Source organism: Nymphalis io, chromosome 19, assembly GCF_905147045.1.
Source record: "Nymphalis io chromosome 19, ilAglIoxx1.1, whole genome shotgun sequence".
Lineage (NCBI taxonomy): Eukaryota > Metazoa > Arthropoda > Insecta > Lepidoptera > Nymphalidae > Nymphalis > Nymphalis io.
In genome coordinates this window covers 7670733-7694956 of record NC_065906.1, presented here as the reverse complement: position 1 = coordinate 7694956, position 24224 = coordinate 7670733, and the positions used below count along the sequence as shown (strand labels likewise).

Sequence of the window (24224 nt, the reverse complement as noted above, 5' to 3'; positions counted from 1 at the left end):
ATCACCTCGAAAACTTGAAATCCGAACATCCTATCATTTTAGTAATGTCGTTTCATTCAAATGTCAATTTTATTTCTATAGTAACAAAGTAGATTTTGATTTCGATTTCATGCATTTATATCATTAATGGTATTCGGTATTTTCAATTACACTACCGAATTTTTATTACGCAACACGATTAAAGAAAATGGTCAATAAAAATCATTTTACGTAGATTATCTGTTTTTATGATCAATTCAAAGACAATAAATAATTTTATATAATATATATCACTAATATATTTCCTACCAGCTTAGGAAACGTAGTTACTTATGTTTTCACACACAAGCTTATTTTTAATACAGATTTATCACTCACACTAAAAATGACAAGTGCGTGAAGGTATGCGGACGTGACGTAACCGTACTTAAGACAAGAGTATACCTTTTTTTGTATAAAAAAAGCAGTCGAACTGGCAAATGGGCCACTTTATAGTAAATGGTAATGTCAACGCCAATGCGTCACCAGCCTTGAGAACTAAGATGTTATGTCCTTTGTACTGTAGTTACACTAGCTCACTCGCCTTTAATACTGGAACACAAAAATACTCAGATTGTTTATGTCATGTGTATTATTTTATAATTGAATCCTTATTATACATTGAAGAAATGTAAGAAGTCGACGAGATTGTTCAATAGATTTGACGTACCCTAATACAACATAAGGCGGCCATTAAAACGTTTCTGAAGTATAAGCCACACACTTGTCGTGCACCTATTTCAGTTTATATTCAACCGCGCAGGTGTCCCATAATGTAACAATGATGATCAATCTATATTTGTAACCGTTTAAAGAACAAAGATTGTAATTGTAACCATTTTTTTATGTTATTAAATTATCATATAAATAAGACATTTAAATTTTTAAACGATGCTGGGGAAAAATCTTCTAATAAATTTTCACTATCACAATCGAATCGATACGTAATCGTCGCCGTTTAACCGTTTTCCTTTTCTACTAACACAACGGTTCAGTTACGGTTCTGTCGAAATTAAATCGTAATAGAATCGGGAACGTATCGTAACCCTCGATCATACAAAACGTGTCCTTTCTAGATGGTGTTAAAATTAATTAAACGCGGACGAGCATATGGGCCACCTGATGGTAAGTGGTCACCAACGCCCTTAGACATTGACATTGTAAGATATATAGCCAATGCGCCACCAACCTTGGGACCTAAGATTTTATGTCCCTTGTGCCTGTAATTACAATTGCTCACTCACCCTTCAAACCGGAACACAACAATACCAAGTACTGCTGTTATGCGGTAGAATATTTGAGTGGGAGAGTTTATGCAAAGTTCAAGTTATATAAATATACTGAGTGTCTATCGAGTTGTATATAACAATGATACTGTTCATAAAACTGAAGAAAAATTCTATGAGATTAACACTTCAAAAGCGAATTTGACTTACGTTTTCATTCGTAACGTTTCATAAGGAAACGTTCCTCAGCGTCAAACAATGTTCTTTCACGTGCACTGAATTGAACACGCTTTTTGTGTTTTTGCATGATTAAATAAACATTGTTACTTTTAATACTATTTTGAGACACACTTTTTTCCACATATGTATATTAATTTTGAGAAATCTCAAAATTCATTTCGGGTCTAAACCATTCCAGATATCCTTGCAAGTAATTTGTAAAGTTATAATTGTATATTATGTATTTTTTATTCATACAATAAAAAATCTTTACATATGTACCTCGGCTTACATTTTATTGTTACTCTTTGTTTTTTATTAGCTTTTCGAATAATAGAACACATCTGTTATGTGATACATTCACAGATTAGAATAATATTAGATTGATCTACAGCTTCAATTTTCTAGTTATATGCTCAAAAAATACAAATAGACTAGTTTAATTGGCTTTTTGATTGTTTGAATAACTCAAAGCCTTGATATCAAGCAATAATATTAATTTAACACAGTACAGTACAGTAACAGCCTGTTAATGTCCCACTGCTGGGCTAAGGCCTCCTCTCCCTTTTGAGGAGGTTTGGAGCTTATTCCACCACACTGCTCCAATGCGGGTTGGTAGAATACACACATTGCAGAATTTCAATGAAATTAGACACATGCAGGTTTCTTCACGATGTTTTCCTTCACCCTCAAGCACGAGATGAATTATAAGCACATGAAAATTCAGTGGTGCTTGCCCAGGTCACGATCCACGACCCACGATCATCAGTTAAGATACCCGCGTTCTAACCACTAGGCCATTTCGTCATCTAGGTAAATTTAACACAAATAATTTGAAACAACATTGCTAATCTGAAAAAAAGGCTTAAAGGAATTAATTTAAAAGTGAATATACAATTATGCTGTAATAGAAAAGTTACGTTTTTAATCTTTAGATAAACCTTTTCTTCACTGTTTGAAGAGTTGAAACAAGATTATGTGTTTTAATTAATTGCTTTTCACTTTACGTTTTTGTTTATAAGAGAATATATAGATATTTTGTAACAAAGTTTAATTTCATTATTAAAAGATGAAAGAAACTCGGGTATACCTACACAGTGCTCATATTATATATAGCAATTTTGTGTAAGATATTCTTGTGTATTCAATAAGTAATAGTGCACTACCTTGCTGTATCTCATTTGAGGTTTGAAATAAATAATGTACTTATAAAACACCTTTGTTTGAGCTATCACCCCTCTTCAAACTTCTAAAGGCATAAATCTTAAAAATAAGTTTTTTTAAGACATCAGCACACTTTAAGATCAGATTTTACAAAATTCTATTCCTAGAGTGCTCATATACAGACTTGATTATATAATATTAATAATTAGCACGTTGGTTTAGTGGCTAGCTAAAAAGGCCTTAGATCCTGGGTCTTGCGTTCAAACTCTGATATCAATCCGATATTTTTGCATTTTCCGTCTAGAAACCTTTGTAGAACTCAGACCTTCATATATGGCAATATTTTCTGTTCGTAAAAGGTAAACAATCTCACGTGAATCATCTATTATTACCACTCAATATTGCTTACATATTAATTCAAACAATATTAGTGTTAACTACATTTACTTCAAAATGGGAACCTAAAGTCAAGAGTATAATCTAAAAAAAACTACATAAAAGGATAAAGATAAAAAGTCAAAATGTAAAGAAATTTAAAAATAAAAACAGCATTATCATAAAATAAAGAAAAATAAATTGACAACGTTGTACATGTTTAATAATTAAAAAGCAATTATGAAGTGTAATTTATATTGGGTATTTTGCATTAATTAATTAGGTAGCTTTACTTTATAAAAGTGACCTGCAGAAAATTTACTTTAAACTGAAAGCTAATAATATATTGTAAACATTAAAACTCATTTTGTATACAAGGGTTTTTTTGTTGTTCATTTATATCGTATTATTAATACTGTGTATATTGACTGCCTCGTTGGTCTAGTGGCTGGATGTAAGGCCGCAGACCCGGAGGTCCTGGGTTCAATTCCTGGTCGGGCCAAAAATTACTTATTGGGTTTTTCTGTCCGAAAAAGTCTAGAAGTTGGAAGTGTGTCCACTCCCGTGCCTCGGAGAGCACGTAAAGCCGTTGGTCCTGCGCCTGAACTCTTTCCGATCGTGTCGGATTGCCGTCCCATCGGATTATGAGAGTTAGGAAATAGAGAGTGCACCTGTGTTTGTACAAAATACTAAATCAAATCAAATTAAATCACAAAAAAAAACTTATCAATATAAACTCTAAATGATTTCTTAAATGCTAGCAGTATTGTTCATTTACATTAATATAATAATTTTATTAGATACTTATATATTTATAATATATAAAAGATATAGTTTAAATTCCAATAATTAGCAGTTACTATTTTCAAGCCATCACTAATAATAAATATGTAATTTACTTGATTTGAATGAGTTACGCTGACGTAAGATAATATATAAACCTCTGAGCTATTTAATTGTAATTGTTACTATTTAATTAAATTAAAAACATTTTATCCATCTATTACTCCAAACTATGTCTTTGTTCCTTGGACCTTGAAGTAATAGTCCAAAAACTTTCATTAAAAACATAACACCTCGTCTTATTGCCTCTTCTGGTGACAATAGGACTAGTTCATTTTTCGCCCAGAGAATCGGTATTGCGATTCAAAGGGGAAATGCTGCTAGTATCTTAGTTTTCATTTGCTCGTATATATTTAAGGAAATTAAATATATATATATACAAACTGTTACTTAATCTAATATTTTTGTTACAGAACGCAGAAGCATCATATGATTTTAGCAGCAACGACCCTTTTCCATATCCACGCTACACTGATGACTGGTTTAACAGGTGAGCCTGATTAACCTCATACCATAGTATAACTATAAATTAACTATGCTATATGAGTATAGCAATCATATTAAAAATGAACTGGGATGGCAAAGCGGCTAGAACACGTGAATCTTAACCGACGATTGCGTGTTCAAACCCGTGCAAGCTCAACTGAATTTTCATGTGTTTAATTATGTAACATTAAATTATCTCGTGCTAACAACGTTAAACTGCATGTGTCAAATGAAAGTCTATCACATGTGTATCAATCAATCCGCATTGGCACAGAGTGGTGGAATAAACTCTAAAACATTCTCGTTAAAAGTAAAAGCCCAGAAGTGGGATATTTACAAGCTGTTACTTTTAATTTTATTCGAATTCAAAACTATTTTCAATAAATTATGAGAAGCTTTGTTTTTACCGAAGAAAAAACAGTTTTTCACTATTTTTAAAGTTGCTATTGTTAGCCGTCATTCGTTTCAAATTACCTCAGAACACGGAATTACCGTACCGTACCGCTTAAAATTATTGTACCTTACGTAAGACGATAATACTTGTAAAATCGAGATAAGGAAATCTTAGAAGTATATCTTACTAGTATTATAGTTATATATTCAACGTTAACGCGTATGCGTTTGCCATACTACTGTTGTGTTCTGCGGTGAATTTCTAGTTTGTTCAAGAAGAGCTACATAGGACTATTATACACCAAAAACAAATGCAAAACAACAAATAATATCAAGTACTGGGTATTGTTGTGTACCGGTTTGAAGGGTGAGTGAGCCAGTGTAATTACAGGCACAAGGGACATAACATCTTCGTTCCCAAGGTTGGTGGCGCATTGGTGATGTAAGGAATGATTAACATTTCATACAATGCCAATGTCTATGGGCGTTGGTGATCACTTACCATCAGGTGGCCCATATGCTCGTCCGCCTTATAACTATACTAAAAAAAAAATTAGCATTATTCGCATCCGCAGCCTTCTTTCAAGTCAATCTGCCTCGATTCTTTGCCAACCTGGTGAGCATTATAATATTATTACAAATTTAAAAATTATTATGTTTCTATTTTTCGTTTGATGTTACAAAAAGTGAAAAAAAAGTCTCGCAAATAGGTGCTATATATTTAATATTTATTTGAAATCTTCTTCAATACTACGGTTTGGTGTTGCTCTTACATCTACACAGCCTATGAAGATTTTTTTAAATAGTAGTAAGTAGTAACAGCCTGTAAATGTCCCACTGCTGGGCTAAGGCCTCCTCTCCCTTTTTGAGGAGAAGGTTTGGAGCTTATTCCACCACGCTGCTCCAATGCGGGTTGGTGGAATACACATGTGGCAGAATTTCGATGAAATTAGACACATGCAGGTTTCCTCACGATGTTTTCCTTCACCGAAAAGCACGAGATGAATTATAAACAGAAATTAAGCACATGAAAATTCAGAGGTGCTTGCCCGGGTTTGAACCCACGTTCATCGGTTATGATTCACGCGTTCTTACCACTGGGCCATCTCGACTTTTTTTTTTTTAAATATCTAATGTTAATTAATTTAAGTAATAAAAAAACGTCTCTCTATGGAGCAGTAATTAAAGTGCTCGCTGTTTTGTAATGTCTGTTAATTAATTTGATTTATATTTCAAATCTCCGCAAACTAAAGAGAAGTTAAATGTTAATTTTATAATAATATAAAATATATTATAATTACTTGGAGCAACAACCCAGTGGATGAAAAACGTGGATTTTAATCGATGATAGCCTTGTCGAACCTGGACAAGTATAATAATTTCAAACAAGCTCTTCGGCTATGTATATATCAGTGTAGTTATAGAAAAAGATATATGACAAGTATACATAGTACACACAGTATGACAGTGAAACTTGAAATAAAGGTTTTTTTTATAAATCAATTGTATTTAATAACATAAAAATTAGGTAAAATAATAAATAAATAAAATTTAATTTAAAATCATGATTGCTTATAGATTCATGAAGTTTATAAGTCTCGTTACAATTTTTAAGTTGGTGAAGTGAAAAATGGTATTTGTAATTAATGTACTAAAATTTTCAGAAGTTATTGCTTGAATTTCTATTTAGTATTAGGTATTATTGATAAATAAGAAAATAAAGCAAATAAATCCTATTACCTCATTCAGAGAACATATTTTCAATCAATAACAAGAAAGCGTTGGAAATGTTATATTGTATAACGAGAAATAGAATCGAATAAGACAAGTAAAGATGGCCACCTTGATTGAATTTGTCGGCAAATTGACGCATTAGATTGTGTGGCAATTGCCTTTATACTTATACTAGTACATTAGCAATTATTTTATACACAATATATATTTGATTGTATTTAATTTTATTTGCATGAAAGTAATTTGACTTATTTCTATTTATAAAAATGGATGTCGTTTTATAGATTTCTAGACTTCGACGCTATTGAACCGACTACAGACAAAGTTGGTACGTGTATGTATTTTTAGATGGAGATGATATTTACGCCATATATCTGGTCGTAACTCCCCGCTAGAAACTCCCTGCAGCACCAGCTCTTATACCGTTCGATATATGGCCATAATTACTGGTGTACTAGCTTGTATAGGCAGCAAAGTAATTATTTAGTTTTGTAATTTCTCAACAAAAGAAAAAATAACTAAGACAATTTAACTTTGAAATGTTATATGAAACTTTGTCTGTAGTATTTTTTAATATGAATAATTATCGAAATCGGTGGACGGTACAAAATGCCTGTGAAGATTTAAGAATTTCATGATTTTTTCTTGGATCCCACTATCAATTTCGATCAAATTTTTATGGAACAACCCCTCATGTACCCACTTTTAAAAAATAATTGAAATCGATTAAACATGTTAAAAACGCTTAATATACATATTAATATGTATGTATATATGTGTTATCTATAGTGTATGTGAATATTTTGTTTATTTGACGAATCATTTCTCTTGAATATTGAAATTAAAATGCTAATCCAAAAATCGTTTAAAGTTTCAACATCTCAACCGTCCAACTTAATGTTCTCATCCTATTCCAACATCAATTTCGCTCAGTTTGTCTCGAATTCTATTAAACTTTGCCATGTACCTTAATAGGAATTTCTTTTAATAAATACTTCAAGACTGCAAGTAAAAAATATTAAGTGATCTTTCATTTGAAAATGTAATCTTACGGCTTTGTCTAAAAATGTTCAAAGCTGATATGACATTCAAATTTTCTTTTGAATGTCAAATCAGCTGTTGTTTATTTAAGTTAAAAGACAAATTACTATTATCTATCTTCTTTTGTCAAATGTAAAATTACCATGATGGAAAGAGAATAAAGTATTTAACTTAACTCTTACTAAACAACGATAACAAGAGAGGCCTTTAAAGTTTAATTAGTTTTTTTAACAATCACGTAAAGATTCGTTTTAAATATTATTTATATTATATTACAATTTTCATAATATTTTTCTGAACTTTTGGCTTATTAGGAATTTGATGTTAAAACTTATTATTTTGGATATATTCTCAAAAACTAAATATGCTAAAATTTCATGCTTCCCTATTCTGTAAGAATTCATTTCGTATCGACTCGTATTTAAAATCGACGTCAAGTGACACGCCTTTTGCGGTTAAAAGGCGTTTAAATGCCAATTTAACGTATCATTTTCTGACTTTTCACGATCTTGTCTTGCGGTGAAATTCGAGATTATTCTAAAATAGCTCTACTGTATATTTATTTCGATTTCACGAATATCTATCAAAGAACACAGTTTCGATTATATGTACATCGAAGAAAAAATTTAGAAGAGAATTTCGTTATTTGTAATGTTATTGTAATAAACGAAATTTGTAAGAATCTTTAAAAGTTATATAACAAGAATTCTGATACAGCTGATGTCTTCTCTAAATCCTTTGTTCTTTCCGGAAAGCTATACAGACTTTGTAACTTAAATTGTATATTTATTAACATTGTAACATCAGATTAGATTTAAATTACTTATTTGTTTATGTCTTATTTTTGTTGTTATTTAATGTTACAATCTTTTATTATTATGAATTATTCTAATTGTTTCGATTACTATATACTTGATTAAACTGTGCTTTAGTTTTTTGTTTAGTTTCAGTTGTTTAGTAGGTATATATTCATTAATATATATATATTAATGAATATATAACTTTGTATCAACTGTTGATAAATCCTTAAAAATAAAAGTAAAGTTCATTGTAATAAGTGGCTTGCTTTTTATTGAATTAATTATGCTTGTATACACTTACATATATTTGTATGTGTGATCGATAGTTTCGTGAAGTACATATATCTACGTCCACAATATATCGAGGGACACTTCAAAAATGTCCACGTAACTGTTTTTATCGCAATACTTTTGTATTACGATAAACACTCGAACATTTCTAAATAACTCTAGCTAACTATATTAAAAATTGCAATGCGATCATTTTACTATAACTAAAGCTTACTTTGGTTTGTGGTTATCTGGACAATAGTGATTATCCAGAGAATCAGAAACGTTGCGAACTTAGAAACTACTAGTGTTAGCCCGCATGTTAGGTGAGGGTGAGAAATGTTGCTAGAGGTGGATTGGTTATAAAAAAATAGCCTATGTTCCTCCCCATTTCATCAAAATCTTGCTTAGCGTTCTAGCCGTGAAACCGTAACAGATAGACAGACTTTCTTTTGCATTTATAATATTAGTACGAATTTACGGAAATATATTTATATTTCCATTTGAATCTGAGTAATTTGAAAGATACAATTAATATACAAGAATTTGATTATACTACTTGTTATATAAGAGTCATATACATATATAGTTTTAAAAGTTCAAATTGATTGCAACGTTAAATTTAACGTAAATTATTTCGCACGTTTTCTTTTCCTATCTAAATTCGTATTTTTATTATAGCCATGGAACCCGATGCGCTGGTGAGGTGGCAGCAGCGCGCGACAATGGCGTGTGCGGCGTCGGTGTTGCTTACCACTCAAAAGTAGCTGGTAAGTTATTATTATTCTAGATGTAAAAAATATAAATGTATGAGATTTTTATTTGCTAAATAATTTTTAGATTGATTTTTTTATTACAGAATTAAGTACCATTCGATAGAGCTTACCTCTTTTTAAATTTTTAGCATTAAAATCCACGGAAGTCTTCAAAACCATTTTTATATTATATTTTCAACTTTTTTTTTAATTTTATTCTTAACTACATTACATTATGTTAGTATGATAGCCATAGATAGGATATATACATATATATCCACCTACATATATATTCTGCTACATATATATCCACCAGCTAGTATTGGTGTAGTGTGGTGTAATAAACTCGATACTTTCCTTAAAGAGAACAAAATTGTATATATTTAAGCATTAAACTGATATGTGTAATTTTAGAAGTTTGATATTTATTAATTAAATTAAATTTTAATGTAAAAACGTAAAAGTTTTTTTAAGTGAAATTTTTTACTATCTGTGGTAATAAGCATGGAAGGTTTGCTTAAAAAAAACAATATTTTTATTAAAACATAAATTCAAAAATTAATTTTTTTTGTTAAAATCCTTAGGAGTCCTATCTCGTTCCACATTTAGTCTTTTGAGATAATAAACATTCATGAAGCGATATTTATACGTACCGTACCGTATTTATCTATCTTTTTTACAAGTTTTTATTTAACTTCACTGGTTATTATATGTGTGGGTCAATTTTGCAACTGAATTTTAAATCACTATTAGTTCCACCAAATTGAGCTGAAATTTTTCACAAACATTTTATACTGCTGAAAGTACAAACTGAGTACTTAATTGTATTCGTTTTAGTCCAGATATTATATAAAAGTTTTGTAAATATATAAAACAGAAAGGCATAGGTACTGGCAAGTGGGTCATCTAATCCTACAGCTGGCGATAAGTCAGGCCAAGGAGAAAGCTAGGGAAGAACTACTGGCGGGCCTGAACCGGGACCCCTGGGGGCGTCCGTTCCGCGGTGTGCGTGGAAAATTCCGCACGCAGGGTGCCCCCGTGACAGAGACAATGTCATCGGATCTCCTCCTGCGCCTGGTCGGGGAACTTTTCCCCCATCCAGGTGAGCATGTCCCTCCACAGATGGTCCCTCGCTCTATGATTGACGACACAGTGGCTCCACCACTGATCACGGAGCGGGAGATGGAGGTGGCCTTCGACCGCTTGAGGGCCAAAAACACTGCGCCGGGCCCAGACGGGATTCCAGGGCGTGTTCTATGTGACGCTCTGGAATACCTAGGCGTAAGGCTTCGGGAGCTGTTCGACCAATGTCTGTGCAGCGGACAGTTTCCGAAGCCTTGGAAAGAGGGAAAGTTGGTCTTGTTGCCAAAGCAAGGTCGACCGCCAGATTCTTCCTCGGCATACAGGCCGATTGTGCTGCTGAACGAGACGGGCAAATTCTTCGAAAAAATTCTCGCTGCCCGTCTTATTCAGCACCTCGACGAGGTGGGGCCGGGTCTGTCAGAGGCTCAGTACGGGTTCAGGGCGGGTCGATCAACTATCGACGCCCTGGACGCCCTGAAAACCCGGACCACGGATGCGGTGGCCCGAGGGGACGTAGTTCTGGCGGTATCGATAGATGTTGCGAACGCCTTCAATAGTCTTCCTTTCGAGACTATTGGGGAGGCACTCCGATACCACGGGGTGCCTTCCTATCTCAGGAGGCTGTTGGGGGCATACCTCCAGGACCGGGTAGTCCTCTGGGAGGGGGGCGATGGGCGTCTTGTCCGGCGTCGGGTAGGCTGTGGCGTTCCACAGGGGTCAGTTCTCGGCCCAATTCTGTGGAACGTTGGCTTCGACTGGCTCCTGCGGACATCCGTCCTTCCCAGAATGGGGGTGTTGTGCTATGCGGACGACACTCTCATCACGGCGACAGGGCGGAATTATCAGGAGGCGGCTCGCCTGGCCGAAGTCGGTACGTCGCTCACAGTGGACCGCATAGGAATGTTGGGCTTGAGGGTCTCCATCTCAAAAACGGAGGCCCTCTTATTCCACGGTCCACGTCGAGGCCCCCCTCGAGGGGCGTTTATCACCGTCCAGGGGACGGTGATTAAGGTGCAGGCCCACATGAAGTATCTGGGCCTGACCCTGGACGGAAGATGGAGCTTCGGGCAGCATTTTGTCCAACTTGGCCCGAAGCTCATCAACGCTGCTGCTGCCTTAAGCCGGCTCCTACCAAATGTAGGAGGGCCGGAAACGCCATGCCGGCGATTATACGCCGGTGTTGTGCGGTCCATGGCTCTGTACGGTGCTCCCATCTGGGTGGACGCTCTCACCGCTCGGAACAAGGTTCTCTTGCGAAGGCCGCAAAGAATCATAGCGGTGAGGGTGATACGCGGATATCGTACGGTGTCGTGGACGGCGGCAACACTTCTCGCGGGCGATCCGCCTTGGGAGCTCCAGGCGGAGGTGCTCGCGGAAGTGTACCGGTTCCGGGCGGAAGTGAGGTCGCGTGGCGACCGTCCAGGGTTGGAGGAGGTGCTGCGAATCAGGACTCTCGCCCAGCAAGCCCTGATTCGCAGGTGGGAGGAGGATCTGAGGTCCCCATCAGCAGGCCTGGCGACAGTGGAGGCGATCCGTCCCCACTTGAGTCGCTGGGTAACGAGAAAAGGCGGCACACTGACCTTCAGACTGACTCAGGTGCTTACTGGACATGGGTGCTTCGGTAAGTACCTGCACGGAATAGTCAGGCGGGAGGTAACGCCCTCCTGCCACGAGTGTGGTGCGCCTACGGACACGGCATGCCACACTCTGATGGAGTGTGCCGCTTGGGGGCCTCAGCGCCTTTCCCTGGCGACTTTAATCGGCGGAGACCTTTCGCTGCCGAGCGTGATAAATGCCATGCTTGGTAGCGAAAGGTGCTGGATGGAGATGGTCTCCTTCTGCGAAAATGTCATGTCGCAGAAGGAGGCCGCGGAGCGGGAGCGCGAGGAGAGTGCCTCCGCTGACCCGCTTCGTCGAAGAAGACCGGGGAGAAGACGTCAGCGCTATGCGCATCTTCTCCTCCCGCCGTGAGTGTCGCCGGGGCCAGAGGGTCTCTGTACCCCGAGTACCCCCTAGGATTTGGAGGCCCGCAGAAGCGGGCCAACCGTCGGGACGGCACGGTAGTATGCGCAAGCGATCCCGTGACGTCCCCCGACAAGATGGAGTGGGTACCGCTGGTTTTTAGTGGGTATTCCGGCGCCTTCAGCGCCGGCGAGTCCCACATACCCCCCCACCTTATGTGGGGGAAACACATAAATGTGTTTTTCCAGCGAGAAAAAAAAAAAAAAAAAAAAAAAAAAAAGTGGGTCATCTAATGGTAAATGTTCACCAACGCACAGAGACATTGGCACTATAAGAAATGTTACCCATCCATTAAACACCAAGCAAAATTGGGGCCTAAGAAGTTATGTCAGAAAAAGTTAGAAAGAAAAAGTTTTGTTGTTTTAATAACAGTAACAGCCTGTTAATGTCCCACTAAGTTAAATAATTAAACTTATATTGTAACTTATTAAATGAGGTTGGTGATTGTTAAAGAAATACGTTATAATATAACAATAACGTTACATAAAATACAACATAACATATTTTGAATCATATTTATGAAAACGTTAATCATACGACTCAGCGGAGCACGAACAATTTTGGGAACGCCTCGCTATTATATGCTGCCGTCTGTATAAGACGTTTTTATATAAGGTTTTGATATAAATCATGGTCACCCAAATACAATCTGAATTTGAAATAAACGTATGACGTAAAACATTATTTGGTAAGATGTTATTTAAATAGGTTTCCGTGAAGGTTCTACTGAACCTTCACGGAAACCTATTTAAGAAGAAGAAGAACTTCGAAGACTAAATTAGAATAGATAGAATAGATTTTTTTTAGGAAACTAAACAGCGTTTACTTCATAGTGATAATTATTTCATTTAATTATACTTACCTTACTAATACGTAAAGCTAAAAATGCTTGTTAAAATGGAAAAAATTACAAATAAAAATGATTTTCGTATCGGTAAGAAAATATATTAAATGATTGAAATTTTGATGAACTAATCCAAAACAAAATACAAGTTTGATTGGCAACTAAAATTCAATGGACGTTGTCGTAATTTTTGCTTAATTGCTTTTTAAAAATATGCCTATTCTGCAAGATATAATTGCTAAGATTTTTTGTATTTTACAATGAAACAGTTTCGTACGCCCAAATATGTGTGTATGTGGTTCTACGTGTGCTAGAGCAGGAGGGGTTATATGCTTTGACTTAAAGGAGGAGGGGTTATATGCTTTCACAAAAGCGATTGTCATATTAAGTGGATTGCCTCGTTAGTCGCACCGGCTATCTTATTAAACCACAGATCCTGAGATCCTCAAGGTTCATACTCTTGTACCCTGGGAAGCACGTGAAGCCGTAATTCCAGTCGTGTCAGAATTTTCGTATGATCGTGTTTTTGCACAAACTTCTGTACTGTATTTTGCCTCTCTTGAAAATGGCCGCCGCGGCCGAATTTGTTTAATAGGACATCAAGAAACTCATTTACGTTATTCAATATTAATAATTTCGTATAATTATATTTCTAATAACTTCAATTTCTATATAAATTAAGTTCATCGAAGTTTAATTTCCCTGATGTCCGTTTGTATTTACATCACCTTATGTGTAGAAGGGGCAGTTTTGCGCGCGGCTGTATAGTCAGCAGGTGGGCCTGACCGTAATTACGCAGAGATAAATAATAACTTCAATAGGTTGACGTATAAGCTCGTCGGGGCCGAATTTTACTCATTTATAACGATTACGATACGTTCCCGATTCAATTTCGATCCAACTTTGAATTATCTGTATTTATTCGAATCGAAATCTAACCAATGTGATGTTAACGTATACTTGTGTATCAAAACCATACTTATTTCTTAACTCTTATAACCGTAACAGCCTGTGAATGTCCCACTACCGGGCTGGCCTCCTCTCCCTTTTTAAGGAGAAGGTTTGGCGCTTATTCCACCACGCTGCTCCAGTGCGGGTTGTGCCAGAATTTCAGTGAAATTAGACACATGCATGTTTCCTCACAATGTTTTCCTTCACCGTAAAGCACGAGATGAATTATAATCACAAATTAAGCACAAGAAAATTCAGTGGTGCTTGCCCGGACTTGAACCCACAATCATCGGTTAAGATTCACGCGTTCTTACCACTGGGCATTCTTATAACAATAGTCTATAATTAAATTAAATAATAGGAAAACGGAAAACGGCAACGATCACGCTTCGATTCGATTGCGATAAAGTGACAATTTGTTAGTAGAATTGGTCCCCTGATTGGAATACTTAATTGTTAATTTTTATAACTAGTCCAAACCCACTAATTGGATATGTTTTTGCGGCTTCATATAGGTAGATATGTTGTTATTCTTTGGATTAATTTAGTTAATTAAATGAAATTAAATATTTTGTAGTACATAAAATGTTTTGTTTTTAATTAAATAAAATATACTAAATAACTTGATTTTTAGATTCCATATACAAAGAAATATATATTTACTTATTGCTGCTTATCAGGCTGAAAGGACCAATTTAAAATCTTAGTATTTTCTTCGATGTTTACGCAATTTCACTAAAATTTAAGTCAATAAAATCGAACAAATCAGATCTATTAGGTGTGCAATACATATGTGTGCATACATTTTTAGAAATAATGAAAAAACTAAAAAAAAAGTATTCAAAAGTCAGAGCTCTTGGTGTCTCCTCCTCCGATCTTCGTGATTTTTAAAAGAGATCAGAATTTAGATCAGACTAAAGTATGTATAATAGTGTAATGAGCAAATAAATAGTACACCTTTTTTACTGATTTAAAGCGCTGTCAATTGACAATGCAGCGTTACCATGGTAATAGTCGAGGTCCTTAACCTTTCTTATGGCACTATTATCATTATTAATAATGTCTGCCACCTGAGCAAATCTTATAGAATTTTTTTTCGCCAGCTCTCTTTGCTGTTATATATTGATCGTAGTTATAAAAGTTTTCGACACGTGGCTTTTACGTCTTAAATCTTATTACGAATGATTGTCTGGAAGAAATAAGACCGCCCTTGCACACTCATAGAATATCATAGTAATATTCTATTCTATTCTATTAATAAATCAATTTGAGTGAATTTTCGACGACCTTAGAAATTATATTTATTTACTGCTCAGTGTTTTTTTTTTAATTTTAACTTTAAGGTAAACTTAAAAAGGTTTATTATGCTATTTCGCGTAGTTTGTAGTTTGGAGTTGATATACAAATAACACACATACACACCAACGAAACCAACTTTGTAAAATGATTTGTGTTAAATTGAATACATTAATTATACAATTTTATTAAAACTTGTAAACGCGTTACGACCAAACAAACAAATTAACTTTCTCATTTATGATATTTGTAAGAATGTTATTCTAAGCTATAATCCCATATCGCTTTACTTGCAGTCTTGTCCTTCTGAATGAATCAAATGTGATTTATAACACTACACAACTAATCATCAACAGCCAATCATTGTCCACTGCTAAACATAGGCCTCTCCCAAGGTGCGCCAAAGCTTCCGATCCTAAACTAATAAACGCATACAATTATATATATAACCATGATACATGTGTATCACGGTTATATTAATTGTAAACTGCTGATAAAGCAAGATAAAACGAGATAATGTAAGCCCTTTATTATTTCAATAATGTGTCGGCCCATAAATGTTCCACTCTTGTCCAAAGACCCTCCTCCATTTAAGGGAAAGACGTGGAGCTTACTATACGCCGCTGTTCAACTGCTGGTTGGTGTATGTTATTTTAAAATGAATCCTATCAATCAATCAATCAATCAACAGCCAATCGTTGTCCACTGCTGAACATAGGCCTCTCCCAGGGTGCGCCAAAGCTCCCTGTCCTCCGCCTTCCGCATCCAGTTGGTGCCCGCCACCTCCTTAAGGTCGTCGGTCCACCTGGCTGGAGGGCGCCCTACGCTGCGCTTGCCGATTCGCGGTCTCCACTCTAGGACTCGTCTGCTCCAACGGCCATCGGTCAAATGAAAAATCAAATAAATCCTAACTAATGTGAATTATGAAAATTTATATGTTTTGATGTTCGTTACTCTATCACGCAAAAACGGCTTGAGAGATTTAGATGAAATTTGAAATAGCCTGTACCCTGACTTAATATATAGGCCACTGCCTCTGATACGCAGACGAAGCAGTGGGCGAAAGCTAGTATTGAATATATAATACAACACTGCAAAGTCTCAAAATCTCTTAACTCCAAATGTATTACAGTCTAGAAGAGTTGACGTTTGTATTGAATAGTTCAAGAAGGTTCTAGGTTCAAATATTTATTTAAATATCCTGAAGCTACGAAGTAAATTATATATTAAATGAGTTAGTGGTTTTTGCTTTCGCTAAAGTAAAAACAGTAAAAATAACCGTTTATAGTATAATTTAAAATATATAAACACTAGTTTCCACCTGCGGCTTCACTCGCGTGTGAGGGAGAGGGAACGGAGGGCTAGGTATCTAATGTCCTTTTCTGTATCCCTGATTACGTGTATGCAAAATTTCATAAAGACCGGTTGAGTAGTTAAGACATGAAAGCGTAACAAATAAATAAACAAATTCACTTTCGCATTAATAACATTAGTATGGATTAATTTCTTTTAGCAATAAAAATACGTGTACATAATTACATAATAAAAGTAAATAATAGATTAAATTGGTTAAGTGCACGATTGCCATGTTTTTTGTAATAGGCACTCGGTTTGATAAATCGTGTGATAAGTTATCGATAAGGTTTCTATTCATTCGTAATGACGCACCACAGTACTTTGAATAGATGAAGGTTATCACTATATCACTTACTGGTGATAGGACTTTGTGCAAGCTCGTCTGGGTAGATACCACCCACTCATCAGATATTCTACCGCCTTGGTACCTTACTTAGTAATGTTGTGTCCCGGTTTGAAGGGTGAGTGAGCCAGTGTAATTACAGGCACAAGGGACATAACATTTTAATTCCTAAGGTTGGTGGCGCATTGGCGATGTAAGAGATGGTTAAAATTTCTTACAATGCCAATGTCTATAGGCGTTGGTGACTACTTACCATCAGGTGACCATGTGCCCGTTTGCCTACCTATTTTATAAATAAAAACATATTCCGCGTGCAGCTGCGAGCGCGAATGACGGGAGGGGGTAGATGTTAGGTACCGCGTTGTTTCTTTACCCTGACAAAGTGTATGCAATATTTCATGATCGCTTCTTAAATGTATCAAAAAAAAAACTGGTGCACTGAAAATGATAATATATATTTACAATATCAAATAAGCGGTATTTGTTTTTGTAAGAGCTCACCTGTCTAGTATTTTTTAAATCTTTTTTTAATATGTTTGATGTGTGTGTGTTTTAGTATATATGTTTGTTTGTCTATGTTTAAGCAGCACCCAAACATGTTGACAAAGCTTATGGGTGAGAAGAATAAAATATTATTATTTTGTTGTTATAAATAAATAAAATAAAAATGACAATGCTTTTTTTTTAATATATCGTAATATAACCGAATTTCACGCGGACGAGTCGCTGACACTAGCTAGTTCTACTATAAATATCAATTAGGAATGCGATTCGAACATCGCACTTAAAATAATCTAATTTTTTCCTTAACGTTTGAAATTTATTTTAGAAAGCGTCAAACTAAGATGAGAATTTTAGTAATGGTAAGTAAATATAGTCTCGCTTAGAAGTTAAGCTAAAGGCTTGACTTACATTTATTATTTTAGTTAAAAAAACATTACAGATAATAATAATTGATGTGAAACATATTTTGGCGCCAAGGCGCGCCAGGGTTAGTTAATTCTGTTTAGCGGTAGGATATATGTTTGGTTGGTGGTACTGACCCAACAGGCTTACACAAAACTACACGAAATACAATATCATTACAATTTCATTTCATACTTCAATTGGAGTCCTCTTATTTGTTTGAACCACACATCAATTAGCGTATTTACGGATTATATACTACATAGATATATTTGTTATTTATTGTTGAAATAAATTTTAGAGACATTATTCCATCTTTATGGGATGTATAGTATGTGTTATGTGAATGTAAGAAAAAGGGTTCATTACATCCATATGCCCTTCAACCAGAACAAATTGCCGCTGGTAGTGTGCAACTGGTGTTGAAGCTCAGCTCTTATTCACCCACGGATTGAAACCGGGTGGTTATTATTCTCCTCAGTCAGAACTACACTAACCCTATAAAAAAATAATGATAAAATAATGCAAATTCCAATGATATCTTATTCAAACTGGGTTACAACAATAAGCTGGCACTGACTTTGTCCATGAGTTGCTATTTTTAAAACTCTTTTATTAACCTAACCAACACGTTTAGTATGACTGAATATGACGGAATCTTATTTTATTTAATTAAGGAAATAAACAATAATACATACATAAGGGTTGTCCAGAGGGTGGATCTACCAGTTATCTGTCCGATAGCTGGTTGGAATCACTACGGGTACGCGACCCCGGACTGCTCTAGCTACTAGTGTCACATTCCTGTATCTTCCGTGATCACAGTATCCTCACCCCTCTCCTTGATACGTTGTTTCCCAAAATTATCCCAGCGTCACGCCAAAGAAGAAGGAAAACTAATATTAAACCCGGAGCGGTGCCTCCGTTTAGGCGTAAGCCAGTCACCTGCGGCCAAACCAGCACCACACGTATTGACTCGTCATTCCTGCGGATCCTGCTGGGGAGGAGGAGAGGGTGGCATGGGTACTGGGCAAGCCCGTGTTGCCATAAAGTCGCCTGCCCAGGCGTAGCAGCATCCACGGAGAGGACACTTCGCTCACCTGTCTTGCAGGTGGAAAACAACACGGAGAGTGGCTTGCTTAAATCATCTGACAAAGATGCAGAGGCCTATATATACATACATAACATCTTGCAATTTAAAGTTTCGTTACTTCCATAATGCTAAATACTTTCGAAGTCTAACCAATTCTATACCTTAAATTAACCATGATTATTATTATTATTATTATTATTATTGTCAGTATTTATGTTTATGTTTCAGAAATGGATAAATATTACAAATGTATGTGGATGGATGAAGGATGTTTAACATTTTCATTAATGATATACTAAAAAATTTTCAAAATCCTGACATACTTCTATATGCCGATGATACAAAACTATTTAAAATCATAAAAAGAATTGATGACTGCTCAAACTTGCAATATGATTTGGATATTTTAGTGCAATATTGTTCATCTAATGGCCTACATCTTAACTTTGAAAAATGCAATGTAATAACATTTTCTAGAAAAAAAAATCCAATTTTATTTGATTACACAATTTCCAATCATTTAATTAAGAGGGTAACCGAGGTTAGGGACCTAGGAGTGCTTCTAGATTCTAATTTATTATTTGACAGGCATGTGAATAAAATTATCGCAAAAGCTTACAGTATGATGGGTTTCATATTTCGCCAGGGAAGAGACTTTAAGCATATCAATACATATAATGTGTTGTATAACTCGTATGTAAGATCTAATTTGGAATTCGCTTCAACGGTTTGGAATCCACAATACTCTAAGTATGTTATGGCTATCGAAAATGTTCAGAATAAATTTATTAGAAGATTAACGCGTAAATTTGGGTCCAATGCTATTAATAAGCTTAATATTTTGTCGCTTGAGAAACGCAGGGAATGCAAAGATCAGGTTTTTCTTTACAAAATTGTAAATAATTTTGTCGATTCAATGTACTTAGTCAACAACATTTATATCAAGTGCTCACATTCCATTGCCCGTTCAAAACATACCTTTTATGTCCCAATGTGTAGAACGAACTATGCTAAAAATCGCTTTTTAGTAAGAGCATGTGACAATCATAATAAACGCTACACTAGTATAGATATATTTAACGAAAATTTATTTAAGTTCAAAGAAGCTCTAAAAAACTGTATTTGTCAGTAATATACTTATCGTTTTTTTTTTCTGTTTTAAATTATTTTTAATACTTTATTCATATATCTTAATAAATTGTTAAATAACTTGTTATCGTTAGGTTCACTCCATGTTTGTTTGTATAAGTGGAAACTTTGTTGGCTTAAGTGAAATTTATTTTGTTACTAAATTTTATGTATTATATTATGCTGTATGTTTCCCAAATAAATAAAATAAAAATAAAAAAATAAATGTAAATAATAACTCTATTTTAGATATGTAGTTAATATATAATTTTAATAAATAATAAAAATGGGCCCAAAAGATGTATTGCTGGATGTTGGCTGAACAACGTTTCCTACTGGATCCAATTATAGCTAAAGACCATCCAGTCGAACCCAAAAATAAATATTTCATTGAAATCCATTAAGCAGTGTTACGCACCGACATTTTATACGTAAAAACTGCTAATATAGTTAATATAAATATAAATAGTTAGATACGCAAATCGACAAAAAAAAAACAAAACATAATAATATCCAATTTCGTTTTCAATTGAATGATTGATATAAAATGTTCATAAAGCCTTTATGTAAATGTGACATCAGTTTATGTACAAAGAAATAAAAGGGTTCTATGTTACAAATGGGATTCGTGGGAGGTCTATTAGTTAAACAATGTACGATAAATATTGTGAAGCTCGAATTGAAATGGATCTGTCAATTTCATATCGTATCGAAACATGTTGTTGCCGTAATTGTATATATACTTAATGAATTAGTTTTTATTGGATTATTATGAATATATATAAAGTATATAATAGTTATTTTGGTTAAGATTCACACATTGTGCCATCTCCTTGTTATATAAGGCTACTACTCGTATAAGATTATTAGATACACTTTTGAATTATTATGGTATCTTCCCTAATTGACAGCTCTCTGCGGGTCTGTCTTGATTTCACCGCCCACTCAGAAAATAATAATATATCGCTGGGTAAATATGCTCTGTGACGTATTTTAATATGAAAGATGAATGAACCAGAATGATTACAAGGGCAAAGGCAAACTTAAGTATTTCAGCTGGTAACACAGATACCTTGAAAGCGAGTAAAATTATTTATTAATAATGTGGCAACAGACATTATTTAATACAAGAGAAAGTGACTCCAAATCAAATCACCTACTTTGAAAGTCAAAACAAGTTTATATTTTTTAAGATATTGCTGTTCTTTGTCTTTTTTTAAATTACTTCTTTGTCATATTTATGACATTTTTCTCGTTATATTTAAAAATATTTTAATAAGATACTGGCATAAGACTAGTAATATATTACCTAAAAATACAAATGGTCTCTATGGTTTTTGGCAAGTTTTTAATGTAGACCAGAGACGAGAAACATCCTATTACGTTTTCTTTTTATTATATTTTTAAAAATGTATTATGTAAAGTGTATTCATAATTATAGTGTTATTACACTATAATTATATACGTAATATTTTACGTTAGGATTTTAATAACTTATTATTGTATTGTCGCCAACTCCAAATGTATGTTACTTGCTGGTGGGCTTTGTGCAAACCTGTCTGGGTAGGTACCATCTACTCATCTCATATTCTTCTGCCAAACAACAATATTTAGTATAGTTGTGTTTTGGTTAGAAGGGTGAGTGAGCCAATGTAACCACAGGCGGAAGGGACATATCAGTTACCAAGGTTGATAGCGCATTGGTGATGTTAGGAATTATTAATATTTTGCCCAATGTCTATGGGCGGCGATTTCCATCAGGTAGCCAAGGTGTGGTGCATTGACGATGTAAGAGACGGTGAATTTTTTATGCAGTGCTATTTTATTTGCCAGTTAACCTATTTTAAATAACAAAAGAAATACTTTTAAGCTTTCTCGCAATAACAAAAATAATATTGTAAATTTCATCGAAAATAGATAAGACCTTTATATCTTCTTCAATTTGAAACTATCAGTTTGCCAGCGCGGTCTCTATTTACACAGATTTTATCGTCCAAATGGCTTATAGAGAACTGACAGTGAGACGGTTTTGCAGCTGTATTTATTCGGGGCTAAATTTTTTTCCGACGCTACTGGTTTTAGTATTATATTGAGTGGTTTTCATAGCTATTGCGAGCGCTTGAAGAGTTAAAGTCGTTGGTTTCTAGGCGATTTGTTATGTTTACATCTTGTGCATAATAATTTATATTTACATTTCAGCTTGTGCTATTTCATGAAAGGAGGGGGGCACTTATATGTCTCGAAAGACGGTAAAATAAGTTTGATCTTTGTCTACAGTAAGATCTTAAGTAGCTACATCTAGTAATAGTTTTTATATTAACTTTACTTTATAATAATTAAAGAAAATATTCCGTGTCAATCAAAGACGTTATAAATTATTAAAGTGATCATATAAAATATTTGAAGTGTGAGTGAGCCTCAATTACAATCAACACAATGCTTAAACTATTTGTCAAATAGACTCGTTAATAATGTTATATTTGTCCTCAATATAGGAAATAGAAGTTACCTCCATAAAAAGTATACAACAAAATTTTGATTTTAAGAGGTGATCACTTGCTGGAAACTTCACTATCATATAAAAGATCTGTCATTTCCAGTACACGAAAGTCAATTTGGTCAATGGGTTTTTAGAATGAGTCCAACGCGTTGCGCTACAACACCACAATTTTTTATGTTCCAAATGTCTACCAATTAAAAGTGCATAGTAACAAATTATAAATGTCTCACTGCTGGGCTGCTCTCTTTTTTTAAAAAGCTAACCCCACCACGCTGTTCTAGTACAGGTTGATGGACACACATCTTAAAGATTTTCTTCCGCTAAAAGCAATAGACGAATTATAAATACTAATTAAGCAAATGAAAATCCAGCTAATACAGCTATCTAGCTGTACCCATACATGTTCTAATCATCTAATGGCAAACTGATTTGCTGACGTCTTCTACCTTAAGCCAATCATAATTAATTTCAGCTACACGGACGCGGTGTTGAATTAATAACGAGGTTGAATGACGCGCTCCATTCATATTCTTGTTACAATGTTAGATATAAAATATATTTATAAAACTGTACGTAGTAAAGCGAATTATTTGTTTTTATTTATTAATTAAATAATTTGAATTGTAAAATAAATTAATAGTAATATATTTATTTCAGAATATTTCGTGTCTATGTCAAAGTTAACAAATCTTTATTCAATATAAAAGCGTTACACTTTCTAATTGATCGTTAAAAATCTGTCAAAGATTTTGATGGTTAAGGAGTTCTGAAGCAAATTGAATTGAGCCTGGGTATTGAATCATGCTTGCTACTAAAATTTATTGTAATCGAAATTTAAACTACATTGACTGGCCGGTTGGCGTGGTTGGTAGATACTTGCCTTTCACGCCGAGGGTTGTGGGTTCGATTTCCACCCAGGACAGACATTTGTGTGCATGAACATGTCTGTTTGTCCTGAGTCTGGGTGTAATTATCTGTGTAATTATGTATTTACAAAAATAAAAGTAGTGTATGTAGTATATCAGTTGTCTGGTTTCCATAGTACAAGCTCTGCTTAGTTTGGGATCAGGTGGCTGTGTGTGAATAATGTCCCAGGATATTATTATTATTATTATTACATTAAAATTTTAAGTCTGTCAGAAAAGGTGGTGGAGGAAGTCGTTTTAATAGAGTTTGCAAGATTTGTCCTAAGTAAACTAACAAACATTGCCAGTGACATAAAAACTCATATGAATATTCATTTAATATTAATAACTGTTATTAAACAAGAATAAAGCCTGGTATTTTCCAAGGTGATAAGCTTTTGAGTAACAGCAGTGTTGAAATGTTACAGAAAAACAATTCCATAGCCTCGTAAAATCGTAGCGTCCTTCGTAGC

The 24224-nt window shown here is 34.7% G+C and overlaps 1 protein-coding gene across 2 annotated transcripts in view; it reads left to right on the top strand.

Annotated features, from left to right (window-relative positions):
* Positions 1-24224, top strand: part of LOC126775961 (neuroendocrine convertase 2) — an 81112-nt gene that overhangs the window by 42260 nt on the left and 14628 nt on the right. For both annotated transcript variants that reach the window (XM_050498190.1, XM_050498189.1), the window contains 2 exons: positions 4259-4335; positions 9251-9339. In XM_050498190.1, the coding sequence (XP_050354147.1) occupies positions 4259-4335; positions 9251-9339 (166 nt within the window). The remainder of the gene's footprint in view (positions 1-4258; positions 4336-9250; positions 9340-24224) is intronic.